The sequence below is a fragment of the Spinacia oleracea genome, chromosome 3 (assembly GCF_020520425.1).
Source record: "Spinacia oleracea cultivar Varoflay chromosome 3, BTI_SOV_V1, whole genome shotgun sequence".
NCBI classification, from domain to species: Eukaryota; Viridiplantae; Streptophyta; class Magnoliopsida; order Caryophyllales; family Amaranthaceae; genus Spinacia; species Spinacia oleracea.
Window position 1 is genome coordinate 97,931,530 of NC_079489.1, and position 26,872 is coordinate 97,958,401.

Genomic DNA, 26,872 nt, shown 5'->3' on the forward strand with positions numbered 1-26,872 from the left:
GTCTTAGACGGGTATTTACAGGCCGTTTTGTGGGCTCTGAGTACAATAGCTAGGCCGTTTTGTAGGCTCTGAGTACAATGGTTACCCTAATGATGTTCTACTCTTAGCCACCTTCTTCAATTTTGACCGCTTCTATTTGGACGGGTCCAATTTCTTTGGTGACCTGGGGTTCATCTTCATGCTTTCGTTTTCCTCTGACTTCAGCAGAATCTTGATTCCATGCTGACGGGTTGAGGGTCGTCACGTAACAATCCCTAGCCTGTTGTTGATCTCCATGTATGGTGCCTATAACTCCATCATCGCACACGAACTTCAGAAGCATCAGATGGGTGACGACTACAGCCTTGATCTTGTTTAAGGTGGGTCGTCCCAGGATGACATTGTATGCCGTCAGGTCTTTGACGATTAAGAAGTCCACCTCCATTTTCCGCCCATTCTGCCTATCTCCAATTTGAACTGGCAGAGTGATAACACCAACAGGATGAATGATACTCCCTCCAAAACCAATGATGGGATAGTGAATTCTTTCGATGGCTTTGGGATCGTGTGCTAGGCGATTGAGGCATTCTAGACTCATTATGTCGGACGAGCTTCCCGTGTCTATTAGTATGCGCTTAACTCTCATGTTAGCTATCTTGAATTCAACCACAAGTGGATCATCGTGCGGCGTGGCTATCCGTCCACCGTCTGACTCACATATTTTAATCTTTGGGAATGGATCCATGGGCGCTTTGGCTGACAGCAACACTTGCCCTAAGCGACGAGCATAATCCTTCTGTCCTCTCATGGTAGATCCTCCAGCGGCTGGTCCTCCAGATATGACGGCTATAAATCCTCCGTCGCTGTGTTGTCCCTTAGTCGGCGAGGCGGGGGACTTGTTCCTTTTGTATTGGTTTTTTCCAAAGCCCTGAGCATTCTTCCGTAAGTAGTTCTTGAGATGTCCTTTGGAGGCTAGACCATCTAAGGCCCTCTTCAAGCTTCTACAATTCTTGGTTTCATGTCCTATATCTTCATGGAACTGGCAATATAATTTGGGATCTCGAGTCTCAGCCGGGGACTTCATGGGGAAGGGTCGATCAAGGTCGTACTTTGCCCCCACGTCTTTTAGTATGGTGAGAAGGTCTGTGTAGTACTCGAAATATTCCTGTTCTTGCGGTCGTTCTTTCTTGTGCCCCGGAAAGTTGGTATCATGCTCTTTAGAGAGAGCCCATGTGCAATTTACCCGCGGAGGTTTTCGGTCCACCTTATCCTTCTTCCCGGAGGAGTCTGTTGTTTCTCCAATCCTCCCTTCCTTTGACGCGCTGCATATTTCCGTTGCATGGATGAATGCTTCAGCCTCGTCTACGACCTCTGCCATAGTCCTTACACTCTTCTTAACTAGGTCAAACTTGAAGGAGCCCTTCTTCAATCCCCTGATAAAATTATCAAAAGAGACACCATCGGGCAAGTCTGGGATCTATCCCGCCTCCAGATTGAAACGCTTCACGTAGCTTCTTAGGGACTCGTCCTTCCCTTGCTGGATCCGTCCTAAATGCATGCTAGTTTTCCTTTCTTCCTTGTGTTCCATGAACCTTCTAGATGTTAGGTTATGATACATATGACAATTCATAAATCATGCGGAAAAACCATAAAGCCAGGAAAGCATATTATTTACACATAATCATTTAGCATAGAATGGATGCATACATGTTGTAGCGTGCCTTCCCTAGCTGCGCCCGAACCGAACAAGAACAAGTCTTTAGGACTCCAAATGTCGTCCCTCCGTAGATAGTCCACAACACGTCCGGATCCGCCCCAAGTTAGACCAACTAGAATCGCCCTTAAGGTGCTTAGGAATTTCGGCTAGTGTTTGCAAGTGTATGGCTGATTTTTCTTTCAAAAACTTACCCTTTGAATACTTCAATCGTACCCATAAATTGTGACCCTAGGCACCTATTTATAGGAGTATGGAAAAGGAATTGTAATCCTACTAGGATGTGGATTTGCTAGTTAGAACTTTATTAGGACTCTAAATAACAAAACAAATCTAATAGGATTAGGATTTTAATCTTTGCACAAATCCTAATAGGATTAGGATTTCCCGCACAAGCATTGCATAAGCCGTGCACCCGCGCAAGCCTTGCGGCCCACGACAGGCGCACAACCCACACTGCTGTGCTCTCGCGCGTGCGCGCCCTTGGCTGGGCCTGGCCTTGCGTTGGGCCTGGTCGAGGCGTGCGTTGGTGCGTGCGGCTCGCTGGGCGATGGCCTGGCTTCGTGCTGGGCCTTCGTCTAGCGGGCCTCGTCCGATGCTAATTCGTACGATACGCTTCCGATTAAATTCCCGATTCCGGAATTCATTTCCGATACGAACAATATTTAATATTTCCGATTCCGGAATTAATTTCCGTTTCGAAAAAATATTTAATATTTCCGTTTCCGGAATTATTTTCCGATTCCGATAATATTTCTGATTCTGACAAGCAATCAAGTGTATATTTTGGCATGGCACCTTTTAACTCAATTTTTATGTTTGGAACTTAAGGCTCTTACTATGTTGGTTAGATTTTAAGTGAACTAAAATCCTTAATCATGCAACATAATCAAGCTTTGATCTCATGCATATTTAAGACATATTTAAAAGCAATAAATAACTTAAAACATGCATAAGATAAATGTGATCTAGTATGGCCCGACTTCATCTTGATGCTTCAACTTAAAAGTCCATCTTGAAAATCTCCGTGGGAGACACCATTTTCTTCAAATAGGATAAGCTATAATTAAAACTAATTACAACTATTTGATGGTACGCAGACTATATTTGAATTGAAAAACAATTTTGGTACTTTAGACCAATTACATTCAAATTAATGGTACGCAGACCATATTTTCTATCCTATTTGGGCCATACTAGTCACTTCATAACCTGCAAAACAGTACATATACAATATATACCATTCACCCACTCATTATCATGAATGGCCCACATAGCTGGTTAGTAAAACACATTATGCATCATATAAACATTTGCAGCAATTAATCAAGGGCACCAATAATCTACAAATTATTCAGTCCTTATTAATTCTAATCAAGTTGTTTTAACCTTAAGGATTTGTAGACCTAATCAAGAGTTTATGACTAAAAGGGCTCCCACTTAAACCAATAAATTCATATGCTTTACTAATTTTAAACATAAAAATGTATTTCTAGTCTAACCGGAAACATACAAATTTAATTAAAATTTAAAGCTCATATAAATTTAGGAAAATTTGGTAATATTAATCCAACCTTTGACCGATTTTCTTTTATTAAGCCCACCTACGACATATTTTTTAATAATCCCACCTTTATTACCCAACAACTTTTATTGGGCCCAACAGGTCATAAAACTGTTGTAAGCGGCATTATTTCTCTACATGGCAGTACTCTCTCTCGATATATTCAGTCATCATCATCAATTCATCACCATCTCGTTGACTTTTTCACCGATTACCGGCCACTTAAGCCCAATAAAAGTCGTCGGGTAGTAAAGGTGGGATTATTAAAAAATATGTCGTAGGTGGGATTAATAAAAGAAAATCGGCCAAAGGTTGGATTAATATTACCAAATTTTCCATAAATTTATAATTGAATCCGCTTATTTAATTTATTTTTCAGTCGTATTTAAATTAATTCATGATTTTAATTTTAGTAAAATAATTAGAATAAATAAAATTTATTATAATTATAATATTCAAAATTAAAATCCAAGAAAACAATTTAAATTATTAATTTTAAAATTAATTAAAATTACGTAAACTGAAAATTTCAAATTAAAATTTTAAAACGATCTAATCGTGACGCAACATCACCACGCAACGCACAGCCATAGGCCACACGCACACAACCATCGCTGGCCATGTGCGCGCAGCCCATGCGCTGCGTCGCATCGCTGCTGCTCACCATCGCAAGGCGCGCGCCAGCGCTAGTCGCAACAAGCACGCTGCTCACCATCGCTGGGCGCAGCGCTCGTCGCACGCGCATGCTGCTCACCATCGCTGGGCGCAACGCTCGTCGCACGCGTTCGCGAGGCAGTGCGCGCTGTGGCGCAGCTCGCTTGCTGCCCACACGCGACTGCTCGTGCCTTGCTCTCGCCCTTGCCCATGCGCCCATCGCACACAGCCCACGACACAAGGCAGGGCTGCTGCCTTGTGCTCGTGCACCATGCCCTTGCTCGCTGCACTCGTACCGCATGGGCGATGAGCTCCCTTGCTCGTCGTCGCATGCCCGCACTATACAACACCCCTTAAGGGTAACACGTAGCGTCCATTGCTTTGTGCGTGCAAGTTATATGAGCGAATCGCATAAAAATAAAAAATTTATTTTCAAAATTAATGACAAATTAATAAATCGTATTAATTTCATAATTTTAGGGCGAAAAATCGAAAATTTATTAATTTATTGATTTCCGATTAACATGGATTCAAGTCTAGGTCATAAAAATTTAAAATTTAACATAAATTTACAATTTTTTATGGTGGTTTTTAATCATAGGTATCTAATTAAATTATAACTAATTATGAAAATCAAATTAATTCTAAATTATTCCAATTTTCAACAAATTAATCATAATTACAAATTAGATTGCATAATTAACAAGGCTAGGCATTCAAACTTGTTAAACATATACAGTAGGTCAATCAAAAATTCAAGATTTAACAACAAGAATCGCAAATATTTAATTTAACATCTTAAATTTACGAAATTTTGCGTTCGAAAAACTAAAACCTCCGAAAAGTCATAGTTAGGCTTCGAATTTGAGAATTCTGGGTTCGGCCGAAAAATAATTATTTTTGTCAAAATTTTAGAATGCCTTTTACATGCGGAATTGACACAAAAATCACTCGATTTGGATGAGTAACGAAGAAACTGCCGAAAAACTGCGTACGTATAATTAAATAAACGCAATTTGCAATTAATTAACAATTACGAAAATTAATCACCCCTTTTAATTCTTGCAAATTTGTAATATTTAACCATGTTTATGCAATTTAGATTATGAAAAGAATAAGAGGCTCGTGATACCACTGTTAGGTTATGATACATATGACAATTCATAAATCATGTGGAAAAACCATAAAGCTAGGAAAGCATATTATTTACACATAATCATTTAGCATAGAATGGATGCATACATGTTGTAGCGTGCCTTCCCTAGCTGCGCCCGAACCGAACAAGAACAAGTCTTTAGGACTCCAAATTTCGTCCCTCCGTAGATAGTCCACAGCACGTCCGGATCCGCCTCAAGTTAGACCAACTAGAATCGCCCTTAAGGTGCTTAGGAATTTCGGCTAGTGTTTGCAAGTGTATGGCTGATTTTTATTTCAAAAACTTACCCTTTGAATACTTCAATCGTACCCATAAATTGTGACCCTAGGCACCTATTTATAGGAGTATGGAAAAGAAATTGTAATCCTACTAGGATGTGGATTTGCTAGTTAGAACTTTATTAGGACTATAAATAACAAAACAAATCTAATAGGATTAGGATTTTAATCTTTGCACAAATCCTAATAGGATTAGCATTTCCCGCACAAGCATTGCACAAGCCGTGCACCCGCGCAAGCCTTGCGGCCCACGACAGGCGCACAACCCACGCTGCTGTGCTCTCGCGCGCGCGCGCCCTTGGCTGGGCCTGGCCTTGCGCTGGGCCTGGTCGAGGCGTGCGTTGGTGCGTGCGGCTCGCTGGGCGATGGCCTGGCTTCGTGCTGGGCCTTCGTCTAGCAGGCCTTGTCCGATGCTAATTCGTACGATACGCTTCCGATTAAATTCCCGATTTCGGAATTCATTTCCGATACGAACAATATTTAATATTTCCGATTCCGGAATTAATTTCCGTTTCGAACAAATATTTAATATTTCCGTTTCCGGAATTATTCTCCGATTCCGATAATATTTCCGATTCTGACAATATTTTCGTTTCCGGCAATATTTCCGATTTCGGCAATATTTCCATTTCCGATAATATTTTCCGATACGTACCATGTTTCCGTTTCCAGCAACATCTACGACTTGGATAATATTTATATTTCCGATACGATCCATATTTCCGTTTCCGGCAATATCATCGTTTCCGGAGTATTCATTTCTTGCTTGTGACGATCTCAGCTCCCACTGAAACCAATATCCGTCGATTCCGAATATCCATAGATAGAGTATTTAATGCCATTAAATACTTGATCCGTTTACGTACTATTTGTGTGACCCTAAGGGTTCAGTCAAGAGTAAGTTGTGGATTAATATCATTAATTCCACTTGAACTGAAGCGGCCTCTAGCTAGGCATTCAGCTCACTTGATCTCACTGAATTATTAACTTGTTAATTAATACTGAACCGCATTTATTAGACTTAACATAGAATGCATACTTGGACCAAGGGCATTATTTCCTTCAGTCTCCCACTTGTCCTTAGGGACAAGTGTACATTTCCTAATTCCTTTGTCGCTCGATGCTTGCTCTTGAACATAAGGTAAGAGTTGTCATCCTTATTATGTCCAGAGGTGTTTCTCGGTTTCAGAGTTCAACTGATCAAATAAACGGATAATCATAGCCTATGATTCATCCGAGCACGGCCATGCATTTCACAGTTTCTAGCTCTCCGAGTGGCCTTGTACAACTTTTAAGCATCTCATCCCGATTTATGGGAGGACAATCCCAATCTTGCGATCTTGAGATTAGACTTCGTTTGATAGGTGATTACCTGAGTGTTGCCTTTATAGCCTCCTTTTACGGTGCGATGGTTGGTCAACGTCAAAGTAACCAGTTCTCAAACAAGTAATCTCAAATCACTCAGGTATTGAGGATTTAGTGTCTAATAATTTTAATGAAATTTACTTATGACAGATTTTCATCTCTTACAGTAAAGTTTCATAGGTCTGTCCGATACTAGTCTTCCCAAAGTAAGTATCTACGCAAATGATTATGACATTGCCATGTCCACATAGTTCAAGAAATAGAACTACTAGTCATCTTGCATTCTAGTCGTCTAACGTTTTCTATGCGTCCAATTTTATAGAAAACTCCGACTAGGGACCATTTTCAACCTTTGACATTCAAGTTCACTTGATAGACATTTCTTAGTCACAGGACTGGTCCTGACAGTCTATCTTGAATATATCGTCAAATTGAAGGGACTCATCATTTAATAAACCACAAATTAAATGGAAAAATGAATTCTATTCTTTTATTGTGAATGATTAACCAATAATGTTTTACAAAGATTTAAACTCTAAAACTTTAAAACATTAAACAAGGATATCAAAGCCATTCTCCAATATGCTTGATTCCCATAGCTGTAGTGTGCGAGTTGTGCTTCGCCTGCGGCAGAGGTTTAGTCAATGGATCTGATATGTTGTCATCAGTTCCAATCTTGCTTATCTCGACTTCTTTTCTTTCAACGAACTCTCGTAGAAGGTGAAATCTACGAAGTACATGCTTGACTCTCTGGTGGTGTCTAGGCTCCTTTGCCTGTGCAATAGCTCCGTTATTATCACAATACAGGGCTATTGGTTCTTTAATGGAGGGGACTACACCAAGTTCGCCTATGAACTTCCTTAGCCATATAGCTTCCTTTGCTGCTTCATGTGCAGCAATGTACTCCGCTTCAGTTGTAGAATCCGCAATGGTGCTTTGCTTAGCACTTTTCCAACTTACTGCACCTCCGTTGAGGCAGAAGACAAACCCAGACTGTGATCTGAAATCATCTTTGTCGGTTTGGAAACTTGCGTCCGTATAGCCTTTAACAATTAATTCATCATCTCCACCATAGACCAGGAAGTCATCTTTGTGCCTTTTCAGGTACTTCAGAATATTCTTGGCAGCAGTCCAATGCGCCTCTCCTGGGTCTGATTGGTATCTGCTCGTAGCACTGAGTGCGTACGCAACATCCGGGCGTGTACATATCATAGCATACATTATTGAACCAATCAATGATGCATATGGAATCCCATTCATTCGTCTACGCTCATCAAGTGTTTTTGGGCACTGAGTCTTGCTTAGAGTTATTCCATGAGACATGGGTAGGTAGCCTCGCTTGGAGTCTGCCATCTTGAACCTATCAAGCACCTTATTGATATAAGTGCTTTGACTAAGTCCAATCATCTTTTTAGATCTATCTCTGTAAATCTTGATGCCCAATATGTACTGTGCTTCTCCTAGATCCTTCATCGAAAAACATTTCCCAAGCCAAATCTTGACAGAGTTCAACATAGGAATGTCATTTCCGATAAGTAATATGTCGTCGACATATAATACTAGGAAAGCAATTTTGCTCCCACTGACCTTCTTGTATACACAAGATTCGTCTGCGTTTTTGATGAAACCAAAGTCACTGACTGCTTCATCAAAACGTATATTCCAGCTCCTTGATGCCTGCTTCAATCCATAGATTGATTTCTTTAGCTTGCATACCTTTTTAGCATTCTTTGGATCCTCAAAACCTTCAGGCTGTGTCATAAACACAGTTTCTGTTAAAACGCCGTTTAAGAAAGCAGTTTTGACATCCATCTGCCATATTTCGTAATCGTAATATGCAGCGATTGCTAACATTATCCGAATAGACTTTAGCATTGCAACTGGTGAAAAGGTTTCATCGTAATCCACGCCGTGGACTTGCCTGTAACCTTTTGCAACCAATCTAGCTTTGAAAACTTCAAGTTTCCCATCCTTGTCCTTTTTCAGTTTGAAAACCCATTTGCTTCCAATGGCTTGGTAGCCATCTGGCAAATCGACCAAATCCCATACTTGGTTTTCAGACATGGAGTCTAATTCAGATTGCATGGCTTCTTGCCATTGCTTGGAGCTAGGGCTCGTCATAGCTTGTTTGTCAGTCGCAGGTTCATCACTTTCAAGTAATAGAACGTCATAGCTCTCGTTCGTCAAAATACCTAAGTACCTTTCCGGTTGAGATCTATATCTTTGCGATCTACGCGGGGTAACATTTCTAGATTGGCCATGATTCTCACCAGATACTTCTAAAGATCTATGAGTTTCATCCTGAATGTCATTTTGAGCATTCTCTAGAGTTTGTTGTTCGACTCGAATTTCTTCGAGGTCTACTTTTTCCCACTTGTCATTTTGGAAATGTGATCTTTCTCCAAAAAGACACCATCTCGAGCAACAAACACCTTGTTCTCAGATGTATTGTAGAAGTAATACCCCTTTGTTTCCTTTGGATAGCCCACAAGGATACATTTGTCGGATTTCGGATGAAGTTTGTCTGAAATTAATCGTTTGACGTATACTTCACATCCCCAAATCTTGAGAAAAGACACATTTGGAGGCTTTCCAAACCATAACTCATATGGAGTCTTTTCGACAGCTTTAGACGGAGCTCTATTTATAGTGAGTGCAGCTGTATTTAGTGCATGTCCCCAAAATTCTAATGGAAGTTCGGCCTGACCCATCATTGACCTGACCATGTCTAGCAAGGTTCTGTTCCTCCGTTTTGACACACCGTTCCATTGTGGTGTTCCAGGAGGAGTCAATTCTGATAGAATTCCACATTCTTTCAGATGGTCATCAAATTCATAGCTCAGATATTCACCGCCTCTATCAGACCGCAGTGCCTTAATCTTCTTGCCTAATTGATTCTCTACTTCACTCTGAAATTCCTTGAATTTGTCAAAGGATTCAGACTTATGCTTCATTAGGTAGACATAACCATATCTACTGAAGTCATCAGTGAAAGTGATAAAGTAGCTGAAACCACCTCTAGCATTTGTACTCATTGGTCCACATACATCTGTATGGATTAAACCCAATAATTCATTTGCTCTTTCTCCAACTTTAGAGAAAGGTTTCTTTGTCATTTTGCCAAGTAAACATGATTCGCATTTACCATAATCCTCTAAGTCAAATGATTCTAGAATTCCTTCTTTTTGAAGTCTTTCTAAGCGTTTCAAGTTAATATGGCCTAATCGACAATGCCACAGATAGGTGAGATCTGAATCATCCTTTTTGGCCTTTTTGGTATTTATGTTATAAACTTGTTTGTCGTGATCTAATAAATAAAGTCCATTGACTAATCTAGCAGATCCATAAAACATCTCTTTAAAATAAAACGAACAACTATTGTCTTTTATTAAAAAGGAAAATCCCTTAGCATCTAAGCAAGAAACTGAAATGATGTTTTTAGTAAGACTTGGAACATGGAAACACTCTTCCAGTTCCAAAACTAGCCCAGAGGGCAACGACAAATAATAAGTTCCTACAGCTAATGCAGCAATCCGTGCTCCATTTCCCACTCGTAGGTCGACTTCACCCTTGCTTAACTTTATACTTCTTCTTAGTCCCTGTGGATTGGAACATAAGTGTGAGCCACAACCTGTATCTAATACCCAAGAAGTTGAATTAGCAAGTATACAATCTATAACGAAAATACCTGAAGATGGAACGACTGTTCCGTTCTTCTGATCTTCCTTTAGCTTCAAGCAATCTCTCTTCCAATGCCCCTTCTTCTTGCAGTAGAAGCATTCGGATTCAGAAGTGGGTTGACTGACCTTCCTCTTTTCAGACTTGGCGCCAGTTTGCTTAGTTGGGCTGGCCTTGTTGCCACCTTTCTTAGCATTCCTCTTCTTTCCAGATTTCTTGAACTTGCCCCCACGCACCATAAGCACATCTTGCTTATCACTTTTGAGCGTCTTTTCAGCGGTTTTCAGCATACCGTGAAGCTCAGTGAGCGTTTTGTCCAGACTATTCATGCTGTAGTTCAGTTTAAACTGATCATATCCGTTATGAAGAGAATGGAGGATGGTGTCTACAACCATTTCCTGAGAGAATTGCTGATCCAGCCGACTCATATTCTCAATGAGTCCAATCATTTTGAGAACATGTGGACTTACGGGCTCGCCTTTCTTAAGCTTGGTCTCAAGAATTTGCCTATGAGTCTCGAATCTTTCTACTCGAGCCAGATCTTGGAACATGTTCTTCAACTCACTGATGATTGTGAAAGCATCTGAGTTGATGAACGTTTTCTGCAGATCTGCACTCATGGTGGCGAGCATTAGACATTTCACATCCTTGTTGGCATCAATCCAACGATTGAGGGCTGCCTGAGTGACCCCGTCGCCTGCGGCTTCGGGCATCGCCTCTTCCAGGACATACTCCTTTTCTTCTTGCATAAGAACTATTTGCAAGTTCCTTTGCCAGTGAAGGAAGTTTTTCCCGCTCAACTTCTCCTTTTCGAAAATTGATCGAATGTTGAATGAATTGTTGTTTGCCATAGTTAAAACTACAATTGAAAAGAATAAACAAATAAATAACCATTCACAGTTTCTCTTAATAAACTTAAATTCTAGCATACATGCATAATTCAATGTTCATTAAGCATTTTATTCAGGTTATGTGTTCCGGCAGGTGTGAATAAAATGATTCCAAGATCCTAAAATCATTGAAGAATTAAGCACAGTTTGTCGACTTAATTCTAAAACATTTTAGGTAAGCAAAAGCCTTTTGCTAATAGTCTAGAAACTATTCTTGGTTGATAGGTACGTCTAAGAACTTATTAGGTAAACCTATCGATTTTGCCACGACATAAAAGGACTCCTTACTTATATCGTTGAGTTTCACCAAAACTAACATGTACTCAAAATTATTTGTGTACCTTGCCCCTTTAGGACCAATAAGTAACACCTCGCTGAGCGAAAACTATTACTAGATTGATGTAAAGGATATCCAAGCAAGTGTATATTTTGGCATGGCACCTTATAACTCAATTTTTAAGTTTGGAACTTAAGGCTCTTACTATGTTGGTTAGATTTTAAGTGAACTAAAATCCTTAATCATGCAACATAATCAAGCTTTGATCTCATGCATTTTAAGACATATTTAAAAGCAATAAATAACTTAAAACATGCATAAGATAAATGTGATCTAGTATGGCCCGACTTCATCTTGAAGCTTTAACTTCAAAGTCCGTCTTGAAAATCTCCGTGGGAGGCACCATTTTCTTCAAATAGGATAAGCTATAATTAAAACTAATTACAACTATTTGATGGTACGCAGACCATATTTGAATTGAAAAACAACTTTGGTATTTTAGACCAATTACATTCAAATTAATGGTACGCAGACCATATTTTCTATCCTATTTGGGCCATACTAGTCACTTCATAACCTGCAAAATAGTACATATACAATATATACCATTCACCCATTCATTATCATGAATGGCCCACATAGCTGGTTAGTAAAACACATTATGCATCACGTAAACATTTGCAGCAATTAATCAAGGGCACCAATAATCTACCAATTATTCAGTCCTTATTAATTCTAATCAAGTTGTTTTAACCTTAAGGATTTGTAGACCTAATCAAGAGTTTATGACTAAAAGGGATCCCACTTAAACCAATAAATTCATATGCTTTACTAATTTTAAACATAAAAATGTATTTCTAGTCTAACCGGAAACATACAAATTTAATTAAAATTTAAAGCTCATATAAATTTATAATTGAATCCGCTTATTTAATTTATTTTTCAGTCGTATTTAAATTAATTCATGATTTTAATTTTAGTAAAATAATTAGAATAAATAAAATTTATTATAATTATAATATTCAAAATTAAAATCCAAGAAAACAATTTAAATTATTAATTTTAAAATTAATTAAAATTACGTAAACTGAAAATTTCAAATTAAAATTTTAAAACGATCTAATCGTGACGCAACATCACCACGCAACGCACAACCATAGGCCACACGCACACAGCCATCGCTGGCCATGTGCGCGCAGCCCATGCGCTGCGTCGCATCGCTGCTGCTCACCATCGCAAGGCGCGCGCCAGCGCTAGTCGCAACAAGCACGCTGCTCACCATCGCTGGGCGCAACGCTCGTCGCACGCGCATGCTGCTCACCATCGCTGGGCGCACGCTCGTCGCACGCGTTCGCGAGGCAGTGCGCGCTGTGGCGCAGCTCGCTTGCTGCCCACACGCGACTGCTCGTGCCTTGCTCTCGCCCTTGCCCATGCGCCCATCGCACACAGCCCACGACACAAGGCAGGGCTGCTGCCTTGTGCTCGTGCACCATGCCCTTGCTCGCTGCACTCGTACCGCATGGGCGACGAGCTCCCTTGCTCGTCGTCGCATGCCCGCACTATAGTACAACACCCCTTAAGGGTAACACGTAGCGTCCATTGCTTTGTGCGTGCAAGTTATATGAGCGAATCGCATAAAAATAAAAAATTTATTTTCAAAATTAATGACAAATTAATAAATCGTATTAATTTCATAATTTTAGGGCGAAAAATCGAAAATTTATTAATTTATTGATTTCCGATTAACATGGATTCAAGTCTAGGTCATAAAAATTTAAAATTTAACATAAATTTACAATTTTTTTATGGTGGTTTTTAATCATAGGTATCTAATTAAATTATAACTAATTATGAAAATCAAATTAATTCTAAATTATTCCAATTTTCAACAAATTAATCATAATTACAAATTAGATTGCATAAATAACAAGGCTAGGCATTCAAACTTGTTAAACATCTACAGTAGGTCAATAAAAAATTCAAGATTTAACAACAAGAATCGCAAATATTTAATTTAACATCTTAAATTTACGAAATTTTGCGTTCGAAAAACTAAAACCTCCGAAAAGTCATAGTTAGGCTTCGAATTTGAGAATTCTGGGTTCGGCCGAAAAATAATTATTTTGGTCAAAATTTTGGAATGCCTTTTACATGCGGAATTGACACAAAAATCACTCGATTTGGATGAGTAACGAAGAAACTGCCGAAAAACTGCGTACGTATAATTAAATAAACGCAATTTGCAATTAATTAACAATTACGAAAATTAATCACCCCTTTTAATTCTTGCAAATTTGTAATATTTAACCATGTTTATGAAATTTAGATTATGAAAATAATAAGAGGCTCGTGATACCACTGTTAGGTTATGATACATATGACAATTCATAAATCATGCGGAAAAACCATAAAGCCAGGAAAGCATATTATTTACACATAATCATTTAGCATAGAATGGATGCATACATGTTGTAGCGTGCCTTCCCTAGCTGCGCCCGAACCGAACAAGAACAAGTCTTTAGGACTCCAAATGTCGTCCCTCCGTAGATAGTCCACAGCACGTCCGGATCCGCCTCAAGTTAGACCAACTAGAATCGCCCTTAAGGTGCTTAGGAATTTCGGCTAGTGTTTGCAAGTGTATGGCTGATTTTTATTTCAAAAACTTACCTTTGAATACTTCAATCGTACCCATAAATTGTGACCCTAAGCACCTATTTATAGGAGTATGGAAAAGGAATTGTAATCCTACTAGGATGTGGATTTGCTAGTTAGAACTTTATTAGGACTCTAAATAACAAAACAAATCTAATATGATTAGGATTTTAATCTTTGCACAAATCCTAATAGGATTAGCATTTCCCGCACAAGCATTGCACAAGCCGTGCACCCGCGCAAGCCTTGCGGCCCACGACAGGCGCACAGCCCACGCTGCTATGCTCTCGCGCGCGCGCGCCCGTGGCTGGGCCTGGCCTTGCGCTGGGCCTGGTCGAGGCGTGCGTTGGTGCGTGCGGCTCGCTGGGCGATGGCCTGGCTTCGTGCTGGGCCTTCGTCTAGCGGGCCTCGTCCGATGCTAATTCGTACGATACGCTTCCGATTAAATTCCCGATTCCGGAATTCATTTCCGATACGAACAATATTTAATATTTCCGATTCCGGAATTAATTTCCGTTTCGAACAAATATTTAATATTTCCGTTTTCGGAATTATTTTCCGATTCCGATAATATTTCCGATTCTGACAATATTTCCGTTTCTGGCAATATTTCCGATTTCGGCAATATTTCCATTTCCGATAATATTTTCCGATACGTACTATGTATTCGTTTCCGGCAACATCTACGACTTGGATAATATTTATATTTCCGATACAATCCATATTTCCGTTTCCGGCAATATCATCGTTTCCGGAGTATTCATTTCTTGCTTGTGACGATCTCAGCTCCCACTGAAACCAAGATCCGTCGATTCCGAATATCCATAGATAGAGTATTTAATGCCATTAAATACTTGATCCGTTTACGTACTATTTGTGTGACCCTACGGGTTCAGTCAAGAGTAAGTTGTGGATTAATATCATTAATTCCACTTGAACTGAAGCGGCCTCTAGCTAGGCATTCAGCTCACTTGATCTCACTGAATTATTAACTTGTTAATTAATACTGAACCGCATTTATTAGACTTAACATAGAATGCATACTTGGACCAAGGGCATTATTTCCTTCAGTAGAGAACAAAGTCTGTAATTCGCTAAAAGAGGCAATTGATCCTGGAGGCAGCCGTTCAAACCATTTAGACGCTACTCCCTTAAGCGTGGCTGGGAAGTATTTGCACCAGGTGGCTTCATTGGTTCCCTGTACGCACATGTGGTGGCGGTATGCGACAAGATGCATGTCGGGATCAGTGGTCCCGTCATAAGCTTCAATGGTAGGGGTTTTTACTTTGGGTTCCTTCGGGGCGTTCATAATCTCGTCAGAAAAAGGGGTACTCATGTGCCTTAACGTCAGGTTGTTGAATCCTTGCTGAATATGATAGGTTGGCTCACGGCGACTTGATAGCAGGCGGGGGCGCATGCTTACCCTATGGGGCGTTATCTGGGTTGGTCCACGTGTAGTGGGATAAAATGGCGGGTCTTCCATCACAGGGGTGGACCCGGTGTCTGATAGTTCAGATTCAGCCTCATAGTGCTCTTGACGCCTTGCAGCTGGTCGCAAGACGACTGGGGGACTTCCCCTAGATGATGGTCGTATGACCGGGTCCCTTCGAGGTAAGAAGGTGGGTGGGTCACGGCCATATTCTGAGTGCTCAGGCACAGGGCTAACTCCCCTGATTGCTTGTGGACGAGAACCTTCTCCAGCTCTCCAGACGTTGGACCTGAGCGGCATTCTGCTTATCCGATTGACGCCTAGACTGAGGGGCCTCTGCGGAGCCGTCCTCTCAGCGCAGTAGATCAACATGTTCTTCCGAATTTCATCTTGCAGTGTAGTGCTCATCTGTTGTCGGAAGGTCTGATTCATTTGCTGTTGGAATCCTGTTAAAATCTCGCGTAGGGAGCCCACTGATACTGGCAAATCTAGATTCTCATCCAACACGACGTCTCGGACGCTAGGGCTTAGATGGCCGCCTGGCGGTGACGCCTCGGTTATTGGTTCTTCTTCCACCACCAACTCAGCTTGCATTCGTCCTGGTGTGTTCCCTGCATTTGTAATTCGATTAGCCTCTTCAATGTGTCGTCTCTCTTCTTCACCAGCATGCTCTCTGTCAGGGTGTAGTTCGGCCATGACACTGTACCTCCCCACAGACGGCGCCAAATGTTGTGGGAACTTTTACGGTGCTGACGTGGCACGCGCTCCTCGGAGGTATCAAGTATGACCTGGCACGAACTTCTGGCAACCTGCAAAACAAGAATATTCCCGTAGGAATATTCCCTCGATGCTTAAGTAAGTATAAGCTAGAGAGATAAGTAATTTGTAGAGAGAAGGCAGAGCAAAGATAGGTTTTCTGTTGTTGAGCAAGAATTCATTGCCCTTTTACCTAGGGATCTGCACTATTTATAGTGCTAGGGTTTCTCGGGAACTAGTCCTGCATGATTGAGTGTTTACGCAAGATTGGGACACGTGTCCTGCATTGGTTCTGGAGGCTTGTTTAGGCCCAATGTGGACCTCTTAATCATTTGGGCCTGGGCCCTGTGAAGTTTGAAAAATGCCCGTAGGCAAGCTTTTGGGCTCTTTCTTCTGGGATTTGATAGTGCAGTCAGGTGGCATTCTTTTAGGCCACATCAGAATGTCTGTGACCGAGTACTACTCGAAGTTCATAGAGCTGTCTAGGTTTGCACCTGAAGTGGTGGTAACGGAAGAGCTTAGGGCTCAAATATTCGAGAGTGCATTGACTATGGATTTACAGATGATGCTAGCTGGGGAGACCTTCACCTCTTTAGACACCTTCTACGGAAAAGCTGCCCATTTATATGGACTGCAGCTAAGGAAGAATGGAGTTGGTGAAAAGAGAAAGGATGTTGGAAACCAGAATTAGGGAGGTAACCAACAGAATCAGGGTAGCTTTAAGAAAAACAAGGGGAACAACCATTTCCAGTTCAAGGGAAACAATGGTGGAAATCGCAGCAACAACTTCCACAACAATAATGGTAATAGAAACCAGTCGGGAGGAAATGTAACAAGGACTTATGATTGCAGACGTTGCAATAATAATCACCCTGGAAAGGATTGTGATGGTAATCTAGTGATTTGTAGGTTCTGCGAAAAGTTACACCATAGGGAATTTGAGTGTTTTGCTAAAAATGGAAAGCCTAACCAAAACAACTCTCAAAACAACCGCCAGAACAACAATCGGAATAACCAGAGCTGAAATGGAGGAAATAATGGTAACAATGGTGGATACCAGAGAGGTTACCAAGGTGGTAACAACAACAATAATGGCTAGAACAATGAAAAGTCCGGGGGAAACTATCAGCAAAATGGGAACCGAGACACCAATGGAAATGCCAATGGAGGTGGCTATAACAAAGGAGTTTCCCAAGGAAAGCTGATGTGATCACTAGGCACGAAGAAGAAACTTCGTCCGACGTCATATCCGGTACTTTTTCTATTAACTCCATTTCAGTTGAAGTACTATTTGATTCTGGTGCAACTTATTCGTTTATATCGATGGGTATTTTGGAGAAATTACGCTTGAAAGAACCTGAAGCAATTGAGGTAACTATAGTTATACCAACTCGTAGGATAGTAAAGTGTACCAAGATCTATAGAGATGTGCCTTTGACCATAGCCAAAACCGTATTCTTATCTAGCTAATTAAGTTTGAATTAGGGGTACTAGACGTGATTCTAGGAATGGATCGGTTGGCAGTGTTCAACGCCAATATCGATTGTGAGAAGCACGAAATTCATTTGAGGTCTAGCTTAGGAAAAGTAGTGTCCCAAAGGGTGAAAAAAAAGGTACAGGTCCCAAAGGGTGAAAAGCTCAAAAGTTGAGTCCCCAAACATTAGCTTAACTCACCCTTTCCCTTACCTTGCATCTTGGCAATGTACATGACGAAGTGTGAACCCATTGCTGGTGTTATCAAATGTGCTCCCAAAGTATTCCAGATTTTTTACTACTCGATGTATTATATTTATTGTTGGATGATGTATTATTAATTTGAACTATTACCCAATCGAACAGATCGAAAAAAACCCGATATCCGAAAAAGCGGGTACCCGTAATTATTAATACGATTTAGGTTCGGCATTCTCGTAACCCGGACCTAACGGTTACTCGAAATAAATTTATAACGGGTAACCGAACTCGATTTTGCGCACCCCTTACTATCTGATACTTTACGTAGTACGGAGTAGTTGGCAGCAGGGCACCAGGTGGAGGTGCTGAATGCTCCGATTTCTGGCAAAAGTATGGAAGTAAGATCAAAAGAACCAACAATCCCCCCTTGTCGTTCGGTTATTTAACGCCGTTACCTTCAGTCACCTATTTTTTTTCTCTCTCTCCTCATTTGCTCTCCAATTCTAGTTCCCGTTTTGAAGACCTAAACATTTGGGGATTCTCTGTACTTTTCCATTTCTTTGTAAGTTCGCACCATTTCGTCCTTTCAATTCTCCGTTTTTCTGCGTCTTTGTAAAATCTAGATGTTTTTTTTTGGTAATCGTAATAATTGTTGATTGCTCCTGCTTATTTTGCTGAAAATTTCTTAATTAGGTTTTCTTTGATGTTTGTGAGATTTCTGTTAAGGTTTAATTTTGGGCTTTTTTGCAATTTAGTGTTTCATACTTTTATACCTTTATACTTCATGTATTCATGTGTTTGGATTCTGCATAAATTGCGATTTTGAGCTTCACACTTGCATAAATTTGAGCTTGTAGAATACACTAGCCATAATTTGGCGCATCGTTTTGCATTTGTCTTGTTAAAGGATCACAGTTTCCAGCGGCTTGTTTAGAATTATTAGGGTTTGCACCTTTCAGGCATTCGAACGCTTGTTTTATACTCCTTGTGTTTTTGCGTGTTGTTGTAATGATTAATCGCCATGATAGTGTAGCATTCACTTGAATGACCGTCCCAATGAAATTAACCCTCATATGATCATAACACAATCATTTAATGTAGTATTTCTGTGAAACTCATTTTGCACTCAGTTTTATATGTTTGTGTCAATCGCAAAAGCAATGCAACTTCATGGAGAATAAATGATCGTTTGTCGGAGGTTGAGGTTACGTAATTGGATATGCCGAATTAAGATTATTAGGCATACTTGTTTGTTTCTACTCAGCTTAATGTAATAGCATTTGCCACCTTGATTGATCAACTGTAGAAGAAACCACGTTTTTATTCTTTGTAGCTCTTATTTGGCAATTGACATCTTGTTTACGACTGATGAATCTCGTGGAGAAATCTCGGTTTTTCGCTTGGTTTAAACCAATTCAGCATAAGGACTATTTTCGCTAAGAGAATCTTATGTTGGACGTCTTTAAGGCTTAGAGCACTTCACTGCTGAAGGAATTCGAGCTCATTTTCTCTCAGATGCTGCTGTTCTGTTTACAGCATTCTCTGGCTAGGTTTTGATGAATATAGTACCCTTTGGATGTTATAGGTTTCTCTTCGTGTTCTTAAGTGCCTTTCTATTTTCTAATTGTCTCAGCTACAGTTGTCTAGCAGGTTTGATCATCTTTAGTTTGTAGATTGGTTTCATTCGACTTTTGCGTGCAAGGGCATAACTGGCTTACTAGACATCTATCTATTTATAGTATGCCTTAGGTTTGAAAGTCAGCAGGTTTTAGTAGTTCATATAGCTCACTTGGCTCATTTAGAATGCAAATGCTTGGTGGTACTTTCTGTAGAAACTAATTGATTTCTCCCCCAGTAGGCTATGCAGGTGATCATTTCATCATGTTGATGCACCAGTGGAAATATAACTTTTGACTTTTTAATTATAAGAAAATACTTCGACCAAGCTCTCTTTGTAAGAATAAGTTAGGAACAACTTTTGTTGTTGGATGGGTTCGTTATGACAATTTTTGGTTAATCCTAGGTTGGGTTGGTTACTGCCAAATTTGAAGTGTGCAGTGCGTGTTTCATCAGCGAACATGAGATTCTTATTTGTCCTAAATTTTAGAAGGGATAGATGTGCCTACATCTCTGTTTAGTTCAACCCCTCAATTCACCTTGTTGTAATCCTGTACCCATATTAGACCTGTGCAACTCCAACTTGTCATTCATCTTAAGGTCTAGGTTACTCGGTTCTTCGATATGGGTATGAAAATTTGCATCTTATACACTCAGTTGGACATGCCATTACTTGCTGGTATAATTGCATATCTACAAATTACCATGAAAAGCTCAAGCAAAGGTCTTCTAGACGTGGAATGTATTTTATGAACAGTGTGTCCTTTCACTTGTGCCTTATGTAAGCAAAAATCTTAATGCTTATCTGTTGCAATTTTTTTCAGGGAAACTGTAGTTTATGTAACTGTTATGGTTAGAGGTATTATTCCCCGTCCCCTCCCCATTTTTGTGGTACTAACAACTGCAAATTGAATTATTTGAGGAAGTTCATGTGCTCTGCTGCAAATTGTAGAATAGCTGCAATAAATTTCCCGTTGTAAGGTGGACAATGCACGAAAACAGCACTTTGTTTAAACAGGAAAGTTTTTTAAATAGTTGGTAGTGGTTATAGAAGCTCTTTAGATCTGTTTTCAGGAAAGGTGTACAATTTGGCTGCTTTGATATTCTAGTGAACTTTGTTTAAGGGGATTTCTGTTAGTAATTCTAGGGGATTTTAAACCGGAGGTTTTTGGGTGACCAACTATTTTTTTGATGTTTCTACCTGGAGTCATATAGGGTGAATTAGGTGGTATCTCCTAATTTGTGTTAGTCTTCCACATTTTCCGCGAGTTGAAAGACTTGGAAGAGGATATAGACCATTCTGGTCAAGAAGACAAGAACACTGTTCCAAAATAGAATATTTAGTTATGAGTACTAGAGATATGGCCTCTGGGATCTGATAAAGAAAATTGTGCCAAATGAAATGTGAAACTGTCATTCGAGGACTGAGGTGCAGATTTTCTGGTAAAGTATTGGTGTCCTCTGGAAGCAATGATTGATAAATCATCCTTACTCTTGAGTACTTAATTAGGAATATTTATAATGATTCAGGAGATAATTTGACTTTAAGGTTTAACACTTCAACATATCTGGTGCAGCACAGGTGTTCGGTGGCTAGCGGTTGCTCAATTTCGGTGAATGAGCTCTCTCAAGGTTTTTTTTTGGGATAAGAAGAAAAATGTTGTTAATATTGCTAAATCGAAATTATAAGTACACCAAGAGGACAAGGTGTCCTCGGAAGTGACCAAAAATCAGAATTACAAGTTACCCAAATTCCTTTGTATATCTCGAATGGAGTAAAGTGGGAAAGCCTCTGCCGCCTTAGCCCATAAATAACCTAATAAAGTTATCCCACAATAAAGAAGCTATTAAAGTTAACCCCAATTTAGTTTTTGAGTAATAGGATTAGAGGATTGTTGTTATTATTGCTTATATCTTTTTTCGTAGTTAATGCCACACTTTATGTTTCCCTTTACCTTTTGCTCTTACCTGAGTGTCATTCGTTTTTGGTTCTGCGTTATGTTTAGCATGGCAGGGAGAAACCGTATGCCTCGCTATCCTGTTAACCCACATGGTTTTAGAGGCGCCCCTAGGCCATTTTTTAACAGAGGACCAGGGCCTCTACCTATTCCTGTGGCTGTGGAGGAAGAAATTGAAATTCAGCACAGAGAAAACCAGAAGATTGCTGCTGAAAATCGGCACTTGCTTGATGAAAATGCGATTCTTGAAAGAGACCTGAATGGTGCTAAAAACGAAATTCACAGATTGGATCAGCTCATTAATAATCTTCGAGCTGACCATGATGTTACGTCTAGGGGTTTGATTGAGAGGGGTTTGAAGATGGAAGCTGATCTACGTGCCGCTGAACCTCGTAGAGAAGAACTCATGCGTCTTAGAGCTGAAGTCCAAAAGCTGACTGTTCAAAAACAAGATTTTACTGGTCAAATACACGGTCTCACTCAAGACATATCTCGTCTCCGTTCTGAAAATAAGCAACTGAGTGCTTTGAGAGCGGATGTTGATGGAATACGCAAAGAATTAGCTGAAGCCAGGTGGACTTTATCTCATCATTCTTCTTTCCTTATTGCATGTAAATTGCTCCTTCCGTCCTCCATTAAACTTCCCATTTGGGTAGGGCACAAGTATTTTGGAGATAAATTATAGTGCAGTTTTGTTGATTAAAGGTGAAGAAAATAAATAAGGTAGTGGATATAGTTTTATGTTTTTTAGGTAGGTGAGACCAAGTGGGGTGGTTAGAGGATTAAAAACAATATTTATTATATAGACCCAACCAAATGACAAATGAGAAGTTCATTGGGGGACAAGTGTTTTCAGAGAAATGGGAAGTTTAATGGGAGATGGAGGGAGTGGTAAGTTTGTTTAGCACAAACCTAGGAATCAATACGCCTATTTAGGGGGACAGGTTGGACACCAAGCCATTGCAATTGGTTTATCCAATAGGCTATGAAAAAACTTGGTACTACTTATGTTATGGCTGACAACTACTGTCATAAGCCAGTGTATCTGAGTTAGTGCGACGTTTCTCATTTAGGCTTAACTTTCCATTATTTTCCACAGTTGAACATTTTTAGGGGAAAACACAATTGTAAACTAATTTTCATTTGTTTCTGTCCCTGCAAGAAAAGTGAGGGAGAAATGGAAGGGAGAGGATGGATGGGAGGAATGAAATAGGAAGATAAGAAATAGGGTGGAAATTGCGGCTTCCTTCCACCCTTAACAAACCAAACAAAGGAAAATGGTCAAATGACTTTCTCTGGAAAATATGCGTATACCTACCAAACACTCTGTTACAAATCCCAATATGCAAACGTTAAGATATAAGAAGCTGATGCTACATTGATGTTGAGGTAGTCATCTGTTTTTTCTAAGTTATTTCTTGAGTTTGACGCTACTTTAGATAGATATGTAACCCTAATAAAATAAAAGTAAGAGTTTAGAAGGGTTTGATTGTGGCTTATAGCTGGTAGGGTTATGATTCAGATCCAGTGAAGTTGAGTTAATAATATATAGTGCAGAAGTCTCAGCCTCTAGTCTAGGACTCTAGGCTGTGGCACTTAATATATACTTCATAGTTGATGTCTTGATGATGTTGGCTCAACTTCTGATATACTTCAAATGTCCATACGTTTATCCTTTTTGTAAGGGTGGATTTCTTTTGGATCTTCCGTCTTCATATGTTGACAATGTCATATCTATGAAACGATTAGTGTTCATATTTTTTGGGCATGAAGTGGGTCATATGAAGTGCTTTTCCCCCCCTTAAGTTCATCCTTGTGCTATATTCAGGAGAGCTTTGGAATACGAAAAGAAATCAAATGTAGAACAGGTGCAGCAGAAGGAAAATATGGAGAGGAATCTCATGTCAATGGCTCGTGAGATTGAGAAGCTTCGAGCAGAGCAGCTGAGCATGGATAGGAGAGGGCATCAACTTGGTAACCTTCAAAACTTCTTGCATAGTATTTTTTTACAGTTGTTAGTACTAGCGATGGACCTTTTGTTATCTGGAATCTTTTTGAAGTTCCCTTTGCTGATAAGCTAGAGTTTTCCCTCTGTGATATCCTGAATACATTTAGGGCTTGTTTGGTTGACATGGGAATTTAATAGGAAGTTGTGATTTAAAGGAAATTAGTTCCCATTGTTAAATTCATGGGAATTTCTTAAAGTTGTTTGGTTGAAAACATGGGAATTAGAATTTCCCATGAACTTTATTGACCAAGGGGGACTAGGTAATTTACTTCCCATATTTGTAGGAATTCAAACTTTCCATGAATTTCAACTTCCTCCATTTTTACTTTTTTATGTCAACTAAACAACTAGCCAATCTTTAAATTCCCATGAATTTCTACTTCCCCCATTTTTAGATGTCAACCAAACAACCCCTTAGTGTTTTTCATTTTTAGGTTAGACCAGAAAATCTCACTATAGTTGCATTGATTCAACTTGATGCTTGTTCAGTTTTGTTCAGTGGTAGGAGATGGATATAATGACTATTTGGATCTGTGCTGATTTTTGGTGAAGGAATCTAATTTATTTATTTCCCTTGTTTCTGTTCCAAACCTTTCTCCCCTCACCCAAATTTCTTTCACCTAACCATTCAGAACTAAGATTTTCTATTGAGACGGCTGTGGTGTTTTGCCAGATTAGCACATACGAGCAAAGATCTGAATGATACCACCATATAATTGGTGCTAAGAACTACGAGTACTTGTAGTTGTAAATTACATCAGTGGTGTCCAAGAGAGGAGCATTAGCTACAGTGTCCTTGGCTTTGCTTATGTGGTTAGTAGCAGTGTTCATGGGAGCGAACAATTAGAGGCTTTGAGGACACGATTGAGAGGGTAGTGGGGTTTCGAATGGGGGAGGATGGTATTTTGTAGAGAGATAGAGGGCTTAATTTGATTTATTTTCTTTTTATTTTTCTCGTATTCTCTTTTCCTTGTGCATCCACAAAACTTTTACATGTTGGCTTAAATAACATGGAAAATTTCAGTATCTTGCTTAATTGTGTGAAAGTTTGTAATCTAGAGAACTCACATCCGTTCAGTCCTATACACCTGTTTTTCTTTTCTTAGACTTCCTTTGGTTTTGTTCAGGTGGTGGCAGCAGCTATAGTATGTACAATGGGGTCCCAGATATGAGGTATTCAGGTGGAGGGCCGTCTACAGATGAGCATGGTGGAGCTTGGGGACCTTATAATAAGCGTCCTAGACATTGACCTCCGATACCTCTGACTGGCGTCTGCAGAAGATGTGCTTACTGATTTTGGCACAGCTATTCGGGAAAAGGAAAGGAAAGGAGGTGGTATTGATTATAGTTATGGAATGTATTTACCCTCTGCTCTGTATTCCTCCCTTTATTTCTCAGTAAACAAGTATAGTTGGCTTAATTAACGTGGGTGTGGTGTTAAAGTTGTTAACTGTTTATTATGCCTTGAATTGGCCTTGTATCCTCCTGGCAGTGGGTTAAAACTTAAAACTGTAAGATTGGTCTTTATTAATCGCACAAGTATAGGTTCTCTTGATACTTGCGCAGTTGGGTAATTGGTGGCTGTTTAGTTGGGTAATTGGTGGCTGTTTCTTATGTATTTTGTGAATGGTTATCAATTACTCTGTGATACCTAGTAATGCTGGGGTAATTAGGATGATTTCCATCATTCTTTATTATAATACGGAGTAGTATGTATTCATATAAGTCGTCATGGCTCATGTCATTCAGTAGCTCAACACCACCAAAAGTCACACAAAAGCATAGCCTTGACCTTGGGCACCAAGTATTCACGACTATTAGTTGACTGACATTCTCAAATGTTATTACGGAATATCTTTTATTGTGGTCCCATCTTGTCTCTCCCCCCCTCCCCCTCTACAAATAGAAGTTTCCATTTGCTATTTGACATATTCTTCCTCCTCTCCTTAAAAACGCCCACAATTTGGTGCGGAGTATTTGAGTATCCTTCCTCCTCTCCTTAAAATGGCACAAATTGCTGAAATTTACGTGTTGCGGAAGCTGGAAAAGCAGAAAACGGAAGAACGGAGGAAGAGGGAGATGCCAAAGGAGAGTACTATGTCTACTGGTACCAAGAGTGAAAATGATACTAGTAAGTTGCAAAGTGGTTGTTTCTCATGCTTCCAAAAGAAGATACATCCGTCTTCTTTGCCTCCTCCTAAAACCTAGCAAATGCTCGTAGCAACTCTCAAACTTATGACGCTTTATTCAGCCTTATTACGCAGTAGACTTGGATGCCTATAGAGCACGCTATCACAAGAAAATCAACCACTCCTGTCTTTTTTTTTTTAATTCGTTTATGTGATTACAGTTTTTAGTTCCAAATATAAAATAATCAGGGAAATGTGATATTGATGTTTCATTATATATCTCTATTCTATTTGAATCAAAAAATATATATCTCTATTCTATATGTGAACCTCCGATATATTTGTCTTTTTGCCGTCTCTCTTATGAAATATAGTAATGCTCATACTTATTGTTCCGGTGTTGAAGTGGATAGAACAATGGGTTTCGAATGAAGGCCCTTTCGAGTGTGTTGAAGATCTTGCTAGCTTGAATGAGTAGAGTCCGAATTCACCTGCACAAAGACAAAGTCACTAGCCTCGGGGTGTTTCCGAGGAAAGCCCCTCCGATGCCTAAGTAAGAACAATGCTCGGATTCTAGAGAGAGAAGTTCTCTAGAGAGTAGTCTTAAGGCAATAAATTGGACGTACCTTGAGGTGTGAGCCTTGGCGGCTTATTTATAGTGTTTGCATAATAAATGCCTATAGGTCATTTATTGCTATTGGGCCTTGGGCCTTGGTTGATGCTTGAATAGCCTTTTGGTTGTGGCGGGTTTGATGTTGTTGTTTTGAGCCATTGTGCTTTGGACTTAGTGGCCCAATTGATATTCAATTGGGAGCCCAAACAACATGCCCCCCAGACCCGGTCCATTTAGAATTAAATGGGTGGGTTTCCAGCTGTGAGAAGTCCAAAGGTTCCCTCTCTTTTTTCGAAAAGAAGGTGGTTTGAATTCGCGAATGGATGACAAGTGTTGAGGAGCAGAAGTTGGGCGGTTTTCAGAACGTGGCCTATAAATACCGCACTTCTTTCCTCATTTTGAACTTTATTCACTCAAACGCTTTCCATATTTCTTAAGAATTCCGGCGATTTCTTCGGGTGTTTTCTTCAGATCTTTGCAA

General features: G+C 39.9%; 1 protein-coding gene across 1 annotated transcript; it reads left to right on the forward strand.

The window, feature by feature from the left end:
• Positions 1 to 18,375: 18,375 nt before the first annotated feature.
• On the forward strand, positions 18,376 to 25,204 carry LOC110783450 (protein FLX-like 3). The gene is made up of 4 exons (XM_021987790.2): positions 18,376 to 18,628; positions 21,690 to 22,214; positions 23,470 to 23,615; positions 24,777 to 25,204. The coding sequence occupies exons 2-4, from the start codon at positions 21,691 to 21,693 to the stop codon at positions 24,896 to 24,898; spliced, it is 792 nt and encodes a 263-aa protein (XP_021843482.1). The 5' UTR covers positions 18,376 to 18,628; position 21,690; the 3' UTR covers positions 24,899 to 25,204.
• Positions 25,205 to 26,872: the final 1,668 nt, after the last annotated feature.